Source organism: Phasianus colchicus, chromosome 1 (genome assembly GCF_987193195.1).
Source record: "Phasianus colchicus chromosome 1, bPhaCol1.hap1.1, whole genome shotgun sequence".
In the NCBI taxonomy this organism is placed as follows: Eukaryota; Metazoa; Chordata; class Aves; order Galliformes; family Phasianidae; genus Phasianus; species Phasianus colchicus.
This window is the reverse complement of record NC_143436.1, coordinates 86,823,921-86,838,162: the sequence shown is the minus strand read 5'-3', so window position 1 is coordinate 86,838,162 and position 14,242 is coordinate 86,823,921. Positions and strand designations below refer to the sequence as shown.

The 14,242-nt window shown below is 37.5% G+C and overlaps 2 protein-coding genes across 5 annotated transcripts in view; one reads left to right on the top strand and one right to left on the bottom strand.

Annotated features, from left to right (window-relative positions):
* The window catches only part of CMSS1 (cms1 ribosomal small subunit homolog), a 228,872-nt gene that overhangs the window by 102,444 nt on the left and 112,186 nt on the right, over nucleotides 1-14,242 (top strand). The window contains exon 2 of one of the 2 annotated variants that reach the window (XM_090151375.1): nucleotides 12,307-12,345. The exons of the other annotated variant lie outside the window; for it this stretch is intronic. Within the exon in view, the coding sequence (XP_090007501.1) occupies nucleotides 12,307-12,345 (39 nt within the window). The remainder of the gene's footprint in view (nucleotides 1-12,306; nucleotides 12,346-14,242) is intronic. 2 annotated transcript variants of the gene reach the window in all.
* FILIP1L (filamin A interacting protein 1 like) overlaps nucleotides 1-14,242 on the bottom strand; it is a 194,920-nt gene that overhangs the window by 98,512 nt on the left and 82,166 nt on the right. The window contains exon 2 of one of the 3 annotated variants that reach the window (XM_090151160.1): nucleotides 2,228-2,314. The exons of the other annotated variants lie outside the window; for them this stretch is intronic. The gene's annotated coding sequence lies outside the window, so the exon portion shown is untranslated. The remainder of the gene's footprint in view (nucleotides 1-2,227; nucleotides 2,315-14,242) is intronic. 3 annotated transcript variants of the gene reach the window in all.

The window sequence follows — 14,242 nt, the reverse complement described above, 5'->3', positions numbered from 1 at the left end:
TATCAGTCTCATAACAGGCTTATTAAAGCATCTTCACACTCCTTGGCGCTGCTCTCTTTTAGCCTCTTCTGGTGCCCGCGGTGGAGAAATTTGGGTGCAGTACAAAGCCCTTCTGCTCTCCTCTACATCTAATGCCCTCTTAGCAGTTCGAGCACCTCATTTCATCAAAAAGCAACAAAGGGACTCTCCCAGACTGTGGTTTGCTGATGCAGAAAGCTTTGTGCAATCACAGGAGAAGAAGTAAAAGCCTTAAGTTGCCCCAGGGGAGGTTCAGGTTGGATATTAGGAAAAATTTCTTCTCAGAAAGTGGTGAGGTATCGGAATGGGTTGCTCAGGGAGGTAGTAGATTCATTGGGGGTGTCCAAGAGCCATGCAGATATGGCACTGATGGACATGGTTTAATGAACATGGTGGGGGTGTGTTGATGGTTGGACTAGATGATCTTGGAGGTTTTTTCTAACATTAACAACTCTATGATTCTATGTTAAAACTTCTCAAATGGAGACAGTGGCCATTCAGTTTAGTTCAATAAGGTGGAGTGAATTTACCTTGCTAACTTTTCTAACATGCTTTAACACAAATAAAACTTGTATTCCAGATATCATTGGTCAGCATCACAGTAACTTTGTCCTACCACAGTGAATATAACCTGAGCACTAATTCTGGCTTATTTAATGAAAATATGGGTAGGTTTGATACTGTCAATCGTATGCTATTGAAAGATTCATTCATTCACTGAGCTCATGCTAGAGATTATGGGACCACCACTTCATGAGCAAGTTAAAATGCTTCGTTATGGCCCTCCTGGCCTGAGAAAGCTTGTTTTAAAATGTCAGGAAGCTTTGTGATGGTGTTTGGGATGTAAGTTTGTGGTGTTACATTATAGCTAAGCTCTGTGCAAATTCAGAGTATGTTTTCCCACTAAAACAGGTTTAGTTCAGCTTTACTGGTTATCTTGAGCAGCTGTACAATTTTATTTGCTGAGAGTCAGCCAAGTGGGTCTCAATGGGACAATGCTGATAAACCTTACCACTGTAAACCTGTGTCTCTCTCTCTCTGCTGTTCTCACTATAATGTCTGTCTGTCATCTGTGTAAATGATACCATCTTGCCTCCCCAACTCTGTTTGGGCCTGGCCACTACAAAGGTGGTATCACTTCTCCATTTTATATAATGAGGCTTGTTCATGTTCTTTTTCATTTTTGCTCACCCGAAAAGCTCAGTCTTTTATTTCCCTCAGTTAAACACTTGGAGATTGCTTGATGGAAGGCATCTCATACACCCTGAAAAGTCATTCCTCTAAGACTATGAAGTCTACTTTGATGAGGAAGTGAATGAGTTAAGGATGCCGGAGTTTCAAAGAAATGCTGTAAAGTATCCCTACAGTTCTAGCTTACCTCACTCTTGTCAAACAACAGTGATAATATCGAAAAACGGGTGCAAGACAGGAAGTGTTTCAGGAAGCTGTGTTTCATGCAAAGACATCAGAAATGTGCTCTCCCAAAGGGCCACTTATTGCAAAATCCGTATTAATTCAAAGAGAACAGTAAAATTCCAGAATATGTTTTCAGAAACATTATTTCTGTCCAAAATAACATTGCTTGTTGTTCTAGTGTACAAATGGCAAAAACAGACAAGTTAACCAGTCTGTGTTTTTAAAGTAATGAGACAGCTGCCTAATGCAACCTTACTTTTTTAAGCATTAGGAGGATTTGGATACTTTTTAAATAGTTCTGTGTACTACTTTAAATGGATCTTTAGCTTGAGAAAGTTGGGTAGGAGAAATAGAAAGCCAGTTATAATATATTTTTACTTTTAGTTTAGATTCAATGGCTGATTTGGTATCTAACAAACATTTAATTCACCTAAAGGGAGTTCTCCTCTAGTACACAGAACAAAATCTTTTTTTTTTTTTCTTCTCATCTCACATTGTATAGCTTTGCATTTAAAAGTATTGGATAGATAGAATAATGCCAAGTATGTGTAGGAGATGTGAGAAAGTCTTCCAAGTTTTTGCCAAGAAACTAGAAGTGATTTGTTTTTGAAAATCTGTATCTGTAATTTTTTTACTAGTAGTTTACAAAATTACCTGGGAAAAGTACCTGTGTGTCCAGATTCCCATTATTTTCATGTTATCTAAAAACTCACCTGAGAAATTAGATTATTTTTTTAGCCATCAGGTGCACCCACTTTAAAACATGCAAAATGAATAAATAAGTAAACCCTACCAGTACAGATCTCTTCTCTTGATAGTTAGGGATATTTCCCTAAATTTCCTTTGTCGTGTCCAGAATCGTCTCTTTTGTAATATGAATCTGTAATGAAATGTAGAAGTCAATGTAACTTTTTTTAACAAGCATAAGTAAATATTGCTTTTATCAAACGTAAGTAAATAGACTAGATCCAGTAAGGATGCTGCCAAATTTTGCACTCATAATATGCTTTTCTGATGTACTGCTTTGATGGCTGGCACACACCTGTAATAATACTAATATAAAACGCTGCTATTTAATCTCTGACTTTGGTTCATTTAAAGATTTGTTCCTTCTTTGCTTTCTTCTGTATTCTTCTTTAGTTTCAAACATATTCCTTTACTGTGATAGGGAGAGAACAAATTGTCTACTTAAGTTCCACGCATCTGGGAGTTCAGTGGTTCATGGAGTTAGGTCACTGTTCTAGAAGCCACCTTTTGAAAAGTATATCCCATAGCCAGGTGGATACAGGAGTGGAAAGAATACCACAGTATTGATGTTGAGTTATGTGCTAGTAACCATTTCTTTCATGGAGATGTGACCATGTAAATCAGTTAAAGCACAAAATGAATTGAAGGCAGGCCCCTGGAAAGACCTCAGTGAAACTGAACTTGATTCTGTCGTATGCTGAAGAGTAGAATGAATGTAATCTGCACTTATAGATGATGTTCCAAGGACTTAACAGAAGAGAAAAGGAAGGAAAGTGGGATTACTTGGATACAGGAAGCCAGTTTTTTTTATTTACTAGTAACAACTCACTTAACATAAGCTGAAGAGTAGTTTCAAGCTGGATTATGCTTTATATTTATCCACTGTTTTTGGAAGTTATTGCCAAGAGTGAAAGCCACTTAATGTATTTCTAGTATTAAACCATCTGATGGATAATGACAGAGGGAGAAGGCACCAGTTAATCTGCATTAGCTCATGAGTTCAGTATAACGTCTTGCACTCTTAGATTTCTAAAATTCTACCACGCTGTGTCAATTTTGCTTTGCTTTTCTGATGTGATGAACTGTCTCCTCTCCTGTGTCAATGTCAGGTCATCTCCAGTACTATCTTTATTCTTTGTATTATTTTCCCAGTCATATGCCATTTAATCACTTTTCTATTAGCTGTAAGGTAACAAGTACTATATAAGGTAACAAGTATCGTAACAGTTGTAATAACAGTTCTTAATAATAGAAGCATTTAGGAGTTTTTAAAATTATAAATGTCCCATATTCTTACTTAAATATTATGTATTTTCCTTTGTAGCATTACAGATGCTCGATTTTTACATCTGTGATGGCATTATGATTTAAGCTCATTAACTTTGGAACCACAAAAGTTAGGCTGTAAAGTCAACAAGGGCAAACTTTTTGAGAAACTTTTATTGCTGAATGAATGGTTACTGACGAAATTACAGGAGTGAGATAAAAAAAAAGAAAAAAGAAAAAAGCAGACACATCCCTTTTTTATAAACTGCTGGTTAAAATAACACTACTAAGAAAGTTTCTATGAAGGGCTGTGTAAATATGCACCTTGCAAAACCATACAGCAATGTAGGGTATGGGAAAGGAGGTCAGTTCATCAGCCTGTCTCCATGACTTGGGGTTTTTTTGGTTGCTTGATTTCTCTTGAAAGTATACTGGATTAGTTTTGACTAATGACAACATGAATATAAGGAAATTCCTTGTGTCTACGTTGAAGAAGTAAAAATTTTTTCTACTTGTCAGTATAGCACCATTAGATATTTTATGGTACATTTTTGTCTTTAGACAGAGCAAGCAGTGTAAGACCACTGTACTTGTTGAGAGGGAAGAAAGGAAACTTTTTTACAAAGCTTTCACAGATACTTAGGTCATAATATGATAATATAATACCACTCGATGCATTGTCACAGAATTTGATTATTAATTCAAACAATCAAATAGCTCTTAACAGTTTTCTGTCACTCTTTGAGTAATGGCTTGCAACAAGATTAATTTTTCACTTTGTGGTGTTTTCTGGCAAGTGCAGTGAGGTGTGATCCATGTCCAAACCCTTCCAACATATGTGGGTTTTTCTCTTCTATTCATAATTCTTGCCAGATCTATGGCTATCCATTTTTGATGTCACAGTATCCTACTCTTTCTCCTTCATCTTTAGGCATGCACCTGAAGCATTACTGAAGGAATTTTTCTCCTTATCAAATGTAGAAAGTACTTGATACCTGGCTTCGTCATCTATGAATGAAATCTAGGAATCTAGAATGAACTGTTACCACTGTGCCCCTCGAAGGCCACATGGTGTGCTTGCAGTATATAAGAAGACAAAATCTTGCTGCTCTACTTGAAAAATCTGTGTATTTGACACTGAAAAGAGTAGACTGTTTATTTAATTTTTAATCATTGAAACTAGAGAATTCAGATTTTCATTCAATTCATGTTTTAACCTTTGTTGTTAGTGAGATAATGAATGTAATTGAAAGAAGGCCTGGCATGGATGGGTTGCAAGCATCAGTTTAGTGTGTAAAATTATATGCCAATGCGGAAATGCTCAAAATGTCAAAATCTCAGCACACTGCTGTCACTGGCATATTCAGAATGTTTCCTACATACACGTCAGTAAAAAGCTGAATTACTGAAGTATATGGGGTCTGTGCAAGTCTGCTTTCTTGTAGTAGCAGAAGTAAGATAATGTTTTAAAGGAACAAGGCTATATTTAAGATGCTTAGTCACACCTTCCCTTAAATGAATGCAGTCAAATACCAAAGTCATTCCACTGTTGTCTTTGCACATTATAGTCTGTGCCCCCTTTTCATAATGGTAGTTGTTGCTCCCATTGACCTGCATTTTCTTACTGTAGTTTTACAATCACCGTTTGAATTGCACCAGTAACAGTTTGGGTAAGGGCTGGCATTGTCTGTGCACTGCATTGACTCGCCTCCTTCGTTCAGAGGGTATGGCCAGGTGCTTCTTAGCCTGTTCTCCTATCCAGGACAGTGACATTACCCTGCTTTGATAGCACGCCTTTCTGATCTAGAAGAGCAGATGGATCATTTCCTTTAATGGTCTATTGCAAAAGATCTGGAACATAAACTGCATGAAATCCTGTAATTTCTGAAAGAAATTTAAGGCAATCCTACTGGGATTTGATTCTGTAGATGAATCATTTCAAGCCTGTTTTTTTGACTGATTAATAAACCCCCGTCATAGTGCTGCTCTTGCCTTTTGTTTTAGTCATTACATTCCTCTGGAGTCTCTGTAGCCATTGTCTGTTCTGTTTCTTTTTCTTTTTCCTCATTAGGGATAGATTTTTTTAAGTTAGCAAAAGATTAATTCCCACCACCAGAAGACACCACACATTTGTATGGGGGTTGTAAGCCACCGAGTAAGCTTTGCTGCCTGCTCCTTTTGGGAAGGTGTTCATAATGTGTGCTCCCATGCCAGAAGTCAGGCAGGAATGTGTGTCCAGTGTTAAGTGGGTTGTGCTCATTCCTCCTGCATGCCTTTCTAGAGCCTGTGCTAGTGAAGTGCATGTGAATGCCCGTGAGAGCACATCATGCATGCATGCAAAAAAAATGCTACCTCCAAGCTGTGAGTAAAGTTTTGAGACCCCATGTTGAGATGTGATCATGGAAGGAAGCAGTGCCTTGGAGAAGGGAAGGGCCTGGAAGGACCTTGTGTGAGACACTCAAGAATGTGGAAAGCTCTTTTCACCCTTTGGAGTGTGCATAGAGGCACACACAGCCTTACCCCAGGGGACAGATAAATTATGCATTTGAGAGAATTTCTGGGAGCTCTGGCTTTCTGCACAGTCTATGGGTCATTTGGAGCAGACTAATGACTTCCTTAAAGGGGCCAGAGGTCAAGTTAAAATTCCTAGGTGTAGTATGTAATGCAAATTATTGGCAGGTTTAGAAGATATCATTGAAGTCTTCATTAGAGAAGGACTTTGTTGTTACTGAAGATAAGGCTTTGGATGTAGGCTGGGAAGGGGACTGTTTGCTAGATGTGTCTGAAATGGGTTTGTTTTGAAAGGCACCGCTAGATTAAGCTTAACAAATTGTGATCCTGGTTTATATTCTGCAGGGCCACCTGAAAATCAAAATTGTGGTTTATCAGAGGGCAGGCTTCCCCAGAGTGCTCATATAGACTATAATGTATATAAAGTGCATAGTCTATAGAATATGCATTAAGCTGTTGGCATTGTCTCCTTTAATCTTTTTCTTCATTTCAGTAGGTCTCAAATTAAGAAGGTATGAAGCAGTCGCACACACCCCTACCCAAATCCCATCTTGTGAAACTGTCCTTAACACCTTTGCTGAATGAGGCACAAACATGACGCTCACCAACCTACGGTTTCTGGCACACCCTGTTTATCTACGCAGGGACTCTTCTGGGAGATTTTTCACTGTTTGTTGCCTACGTAGTCTTAAACTGTCCTTCAAAAACTGTTGAGAAAGTGAATAGTTATAAAACAGACTATTTCCTGTTTCAGATTTAAGATTGCTGGCATTTCTCTTCATATGTTATTGAACAGCTATCAAGAGCAAAATCGTTGCATGACTGTCTCAACTTAATGTTGACTTGAAAGGTAGCAGCTTGGAAAGGGATATATCCATATTTGTAGATTGAGAAAACCTTCAGAAGATCTTGATTTCAATTTTAAGGGAGATTGAGTCCTACAGTCATGGCACAACAAAGAGGCTTTCCAAATTGTGCCAGTATGTTGTATTTTCTTTGATATTATCTCATATTCCACTAATATTTTGATGTATTATCTTAATATTTGAGCAATAAAATTAGGGTTTTTTTTGTATTACTTTTAATATTGAGAAAGAGATGCCATGAATAATCAGCAAGAACCAAATGGCTATTTATTTTAAAATGAGCTGATGCTTGTAGGTATCAGTAGCTCCAATGCAGCTGCTGAAGTGAGTCAAAGACTAAGGAGAAAAGCAGGAGATAATGTAGTTTACCTCCTGACTCTGCTTTTCTATTTCCAGAACTTTGCTTTGTGATGAAAAGTAGACCTACAACCCTATGGTTTGAAGTCATAAAGCTAAAATCAATTTAGCAATTCACAAGTTTGACATGAGATAAAATGAGAGGAAAGTGAAAGAGAAGGGAGTGTTCTCTGGAAGGAAATGGTGAGAAAATAGGCAGCCTACTCTAGGAAGACTTAGAAGCAGATGAAATCATGAGAACCTGAACAAAAAGTTTGTAAGCACTGAGGTTTCCATTTGATTATAGAGAGACTTCGGTAAACATGCTTGCTGTGAATGCTCTCAAGAAACCTAAGGATAAATAGATTCTGTTTTTAATGTAATCTATAGTGTTTTTTGTTTGTTCCAGAATGAAAGTATTTGCAGTTTCTTAAAATGACTGTTACCCTTTTGAGGTAATTAAGTTGAATAGCCACATCCAGTATTTTAAACAATCGCCTGATTCTCAAAGTGGCTACTATCAATCCAGCATGAGTAATTATTTAAAAAAGATATTCTGAAACTTTTTCTTTTTTTCTTGTTGTAGTGTTTCCTCATCCTTCTTGTTTTAGTGGAGTAGCCAAAGTAACTGACTGGGACATAAATCTTTTCTAGCAGCACACTTCGTGTGTGCTTACTGTAAACTGATTCACAACTGTATGCTATAAAGGATGTTTAAAAACATTTAGGCTAATGTGAAAATTATGTAACTGCTGTGGAAACTTCAAAAGAAAGCTTTTTTTTCTTTCTCTTTGCCTTGTTTGGATGCATGTTCAGGCTGGCTCTCTATCTGCGTGCTCTTGTGTGTCCTTTGTATTTGTACTTTCAGTAACTGGTTCATCAGGAACTTTTAACCAAGTAGGCAATCTCGCTGTGAGTAGATAACTTTTTTGTTTTGGGTTTTTCTTTTCCCTAATTTTCTCGTTCTTCTAGGGTGTGGTTAGAGCTAAAATGAAATCTGGGTTGGTCTTCCCTTTTTTGACCTGCCAATGTGTTTGTTCTGTTAGCGTTGCTCTGCTCCCTGTAAATCAGACATTCTTCTCGGCTTGCATCAGGTTGCTAATGACATGATTAATGCAGGAAGGGTAGAGAGGGATGACGTAGTGGCTCAGGCAAAGTTTACCTGAGAATTATCTCTAGCTCTCTACTGTTTAGTGTCTGTGTGAGTCATGGCCTGAAGCCCTGCCATTCCCTGTTCTTCAGCTGGGCAAGATCACACTTACCTCATTCTATGTATGCATTTCTCCCTTTCCTGCCAGATCTGATTAGAAGTGCTTTTGTTTTAAACTCTAGTTTTATGAAACATTAAATGCCCTTTTAAAGATAGCTGCGCATAATGCTAAATGAAAAGAACCACAAGTATCTGTGGTCCAAGGAGCTTTGGAAACTTTCTCTGTCCTTATATGAATTCTGATTTTATCAACACTAAGTCTTTTTTCGTGTTTAGCAATGGTAGTATCATGGCATTAGCGAGCTTTGACCACGATTCAGTTGCTGTCAGTAAAGTGTCCTGTCCCTTCTTGTGCATATGCACGTCTATGAACTTGCAAAATACAAATGGCAAGTTTGTGCTGCAACTTCCAGCCTTGGAAAGTTCCTCTAACTTCAGATACAACTGTTATGTTCACATTTGTTCCAGTCATTGATTCCTTAACAGAGTAGTAGGGAAACTCCACTGATCTTACTGATCAAGAATAAGATGAGCACATTCTCTGATACAGTTTCAAGGCTTTAAAATTGCCTTGCTGTGGGCTAAACTGGAGGAATCACACCTCTTTTGTACATAAAAGTCAATATTTGTTCTACTCCATGTATTTTTTCTTCAGTTATAAGTTCCTCAAAGAGTATCTGCATTATCCTTCCACTAAATTTCCTGGAAAGTGTGCTGTTGTGCTCTCAGGCCTCTCTTAAGGGATTGGCATGAAGACCATTTCTTGTTTGCAAGAAATGCTGATTATTTTTTCAAGGTTACTGTTACTTCTCTGTAAAACTATCATGAAGCCTTTGACATCCTTCAGGACTTAAGCTTTCTCAACAACAACTATCAGCTTTTCTATGTATGCACTGCTCAGTCTGATTTACCTTGAACAAAAAGTGTTTAATGTTTAACAGTAGAAGGGTATGCTGAAAACAAGCTGTCCTTTTCCAGCCAGTGCATACCTTTCAACCTGCCAAAGTCTATATCAAGAATATGATGTGTGGGAAAAAGTTCTGAAATGATAGACAGAAAAGCATCTTGTGGGAAACCTAAAATGCCATAAGACTCAGCCTTTTATGGAATGTTTTTAAAGTACAGCATCATCATCATCTCCCTTATTTTTGATATTTGCAAAACTGAAAGCCTGAGAATGTAACATTTGCGTAGAATGTAAACAACCTTGATACTTAGAAAAGTGACATTTCTTGGAAATAACATTCATTTGAGGGATGAAGAATAATCAAAGAGAACAATTAGCAAAAAAAAAAAAGTTATTTCTATAAAACATAGCCCTTAACTGCTCCTAAGAAAGGCTGTAAGGATGCCTGAGATAATATTTTGTATGTGCTTACTGATACATTTTGCACATGTATCTCAAAGGAAAACAACCTCATCCAGTAATCTGCTGGTTGCAGAAAGTGCACCAGATGAGTAAATATTGAATGTAAATATATTGCAAATAAAAGTTTTTAAAAAATCCTCAGTTCTTTAATACAACATGCTGCAAACTTTGAGTATACTAAGCTAATGGAGTTAATGATTATAACTGTGTAAATGCCCAAATGTAGATGGCAAAAGTTTATGTCCAGCTTAAAGCTGTCTGCACTTTGTTTTGCTGATTGTAAAGGAACTGTTTACATGTCAAAGTAGTGCAGATTTAGTTCAGTTGAGTCAGTGCTGAAGAAAAAACCAAGCATGTTGTTCGACGTGTGCCATTGTGTAAGCTGTGTAACTAGAATCTATCTTTCAGCCTGAGCAGTGACGTGGTATTTCTGGGTTTTGTTTTCTTCTTTCTGAACAGCCTTTGCCTTGGCTGTGGAACGGATTGGTAGCATTTATTCTGAACTGCTCTTCTTTTGCTCTTTCAATGAGAAAAGGAACACAAATGAGGTTTACAAGTTTGTTTTTCAAAATTAAAATGTGCTGAATGAAGTAGAAGGTGAGGGTGAGGAGGGCGAGGAAATTGTCCTTAAACTGCTTATGTAAGCTGTTAGCCCTCACTTGTCCCTCTATGAGGCAGGATGTTGACTGTCTCACAGTTACTGTCAAGCATCTTGGTGCTTGAAGCAGCAGCCCAGCTATGGGAAGGGATCTCTGTCCGGCTGCTGGGCTAAGTCCAGCCCCAGGTCAGTGGAATTCCTGGTTGCGGAAGGGCCCAAAAAGCAGGAAGCAGATGTGAGCAACAGGGGCCTGGTTCAGGCAACCTAATAACAAGTGTTCCAAGCCAAAATAAGTAAGTCAGTCAAAAGGCCAGAACATTGTCTTATTTATTGAATTACCTAAATCTATACTTATGTGAGGATTGATGTGCCTTTTGCTCATGCTTTTCTTTGTTAGGTGTTTGTAGTCAGTATTCAGGCAGCTTGCCCAATGACAGTGCTTGTCACCATCACAGGGTATTTTTCCAAATTACCTCAGGTTTATTTCTGTGTGCATTCTCCAAATGCTTTGTATTGTCTTTTTGGTATCTTGGTAGTTTTTGTCTTATGCTTTACCGGAAATCAACATGCATAAAGTGACCGGCATTAGAGTCCTACATATTCAGAAAAGGCCCCATGAAGTCACTAAAATAGCAAAGATTTAGAATTTTTTTTTCCTTTCTGTCTGTCTTTCTTGCTGTTGCCTTCTGGTGCAAAAGTGACTTTGGCTCAAGCATTGCAAGGGGCTGCCCAGTGAAGTGGTGGAGTACCCATCCTTGCAGGTGTGTAAGTGATGTGTAGACATGGCATTAAGGGGCATGGTTTAGTAGAACTCAGTAGGTCAGGTTAGTGATTGTACTTGACCATCTTAAAGATCTTTTGCAGAATGCAAATGCAGATGATTCTATGAGCTGTATCAGAACCATGGTACATCTGCATAAAGCTTCTTAAACTGGATGATTGCAACTTGTCTTTGAGAGATAATGAACAGAAGGGCTTATTTCAGTCTGCTTATGGAATGCATTCTTGGTATCCATTCATCATTTGAGAAGTCTTTCATTACAGCACCCAAAAAGCATATGGAGCATCTCTGAGTTAAAAAGAAACAAGGAATAAAGCAACTGGAATTGAAGAAAATGATAATCTCATGGGATAAGCATGATGGTCAGTGGGTATAGCAAGTGGGCCTCACATGCCACAGAAAGATGGCTCATGCTGATGACTCAGTGGAAGAATAGCACAGAGATCCATGATATAATGGATTCATTTAGTTCATTCTTGTTTTTGAGGATGGCTCAGGTATGGTATCTCCCTCGGGATTTTTTGAAATTTGTTTGAAATTTTGTCTGCATCTTCCAGGTCTCTACCTTTGCTTTTGTTTCAGGCTTGCAGTCTTCCTGTACCTTAAAAGCCAGCTTAGTCAAGAAAAGGTTAAAGAGTGACTTTATCAAAAAGCACCTATAATCAAGAGTAGTCTTTTGGCAATATTTAGCAGGAAAGGCGATGATGAGATCCAGTAGTTTGAAACTGAGCTTGACTAATTCAAACTATAAATAGGGCACTTAAAAAAAAAAAAAAAAGAACAGCAAATAAGAAGGATAATCATGCATTTTAAGCACTGACAGAACTTAGAAAGAAACCTTATATCCTCCCTATCCCTTAAGTATTTACATGGCGGAATCTTTCTCTATAAAATGCTATAGGTCTCTATAAAATGCTATAAGGTCCGTTAGCAGGTTGCTGCTGGCCACTGGAACATTCTTGGTTATCGCTTGTCAAGTAGGAGGGTAGACAACTGCAGGGTAATGCAGAGGGTTTCCAAATACGTTGTTACTCTTTGGTTTAACAGTGTGAGAAAAATACATCATTTTACCACCAGCGATCTTTCTGACTGTAACATCTTTTGTTTTTTCTCTAATTTTCCCCCTGGGAGTCGGGGGATTTTGTTATTTTTTTGATAGGCCTGACTTTCCCTCTTCTTTCCCAGTAGCTGCTGCACCATTTTTCCATTTAGAAGGTTTTTCCAAAGGTAATCTCTTATTGGGCTTCCTGCATGTAACTCTGTGACATTCTTAGTTTGTACATGTTATTTTCTGCCATTTGTCTTGCTTTGGAAATTTCCATTTCCCAAATCCCTTTAGGAGAGAGAGGAAAAACTCACTTTGTGACAGTGATGCAGCAGAGGGTGTATTTGTGTTTCATAACTCTGTAACAAATGTTTTCCATTTCCTCCTTCACCAAAATCTCTTTCTCAGTAAGTGTTGGGATTTGCTGACTGTATATCTATTTTAGCATCTTATAAAGATGTTTTCTTTTGGTAATCCTCATAAACATGTGTGAAAGATAACATGAAGTCACAAATCTAAACAATGCTAATAATATTAAGATGGTCCAGAGAACAAGGAAGTGCTTTTTCATAGTCAAATACCACTTTGTAAAAACTGAACAAAAGAATTCTGTAAAGAATTCTGTTCTCTCAATTAGCTTGTTCTTTTAGGGAAGAAAGTCTTTTATCTGTCTGTATGCCAGTAATTCCTAGTAACTTCTGGACCACTTGAGAAAAAGAGATTTTGATGATGTTAAGTGTCAGTCAGTTCCATCACAGTGTCTTTCCAGGTACAAAAGAGGGATCTTAGTGCTCCATTGTGCAGAAATCTACAGCATGAGCTTGCAAACCTACTGAAGGTTTTTAGAGTCCCCAGAGGATGCAAGTTCTCAGGAAGCCAAACTATGTTGGTTCCATTGCTTACAGAGCTGATTGCTGTATTGTGCCTTGTTTTGGTTTTGTTTGTGTGTTGTTTTTTTAAAAATCAAATTATGGTTGCCTTTGCTAAACTTTTGTTGTGTTGCTAGCTTTTCTGTTTATGTTGTTGTTGCCAAATGCTAGAAACCACAAAGAGAACCAGTGTGATAGACAAGAACAAATAAGGACAATATCTGAAACACTGTTATTTACACACAGTTGACTTAATAACATCTGAAATGAAAAATGGTTCCATTTTTAGTGTTTATTTTAGTTACAGCTTTTCTTATGCCCCTATGAACTTTTCTCCCACTGGAATATCAGTAAATACAGGAGAGCTACTGCAACTATTTAAGAACCACAGAAAAGAGAGTGAAATTAATACTTCAGGTTTAAGGAGCAGTTCTGGTGTAGTAAATACTGATATAAACTCTAAAAATGCTATCTTCAATTCATGTTCGTCCTGAGGAAACATTGAACCTGCCTTGTTCTGATAGGAAAAAAATTCAAGTTTCTGATTTTTCATATTTTCTCATTTCTGATTCACATTTTTTTAAGATGATAAAATAGTCACCAAGACAACTAGTTTAGCTCTAGTTATTTAAAATGACAAGTATTGGACATCAAAAGCTATGGTTATAAAAGCAATTCAACCTGTTAGTGAAGACCAATGATCCTTCAGATTCCTCCCAATGAGATTTTATTCACTTTAGATTTAAGTCCTCTATTTAAAGGCTACTGAATTACTGTAGGTGGTACTGCCTCCTCTTTAAAAATTTGAAAATTAAAATTTGATGGCTTTGTCTGCACGCTTCTTACTGCAGAATTGCTCACATTTTCTTCAGAAACTAGTCTCTTCAGGCAAACTCATTTTCTATTCCTTTGTCGCAGTGCTTTAAGGCAGGTTTCCCTGTGGTAAAACAGTTTCCTTTATTACTTGTTTGTTTACTTTAGTAGTGGTTTCCTTCTTAAGGTTAATTATTGTTTCAAAGAAATTGCAATTTCCTGTTCTGGTGTAGCTTGTTTTCTTTAGATTTGTTTCACGGCTGTCATGATGTCTGTAAAATGTTGTTCTGGAATTCTTTGTGTTGTGAAGGTGCAGTGTTCCAACTGATGATTATTAATCCTATTTTTTCTCTCTCTCTCTCTCTTTTTTTTTTTCTTTTTCTTTCATCTCTAGGTA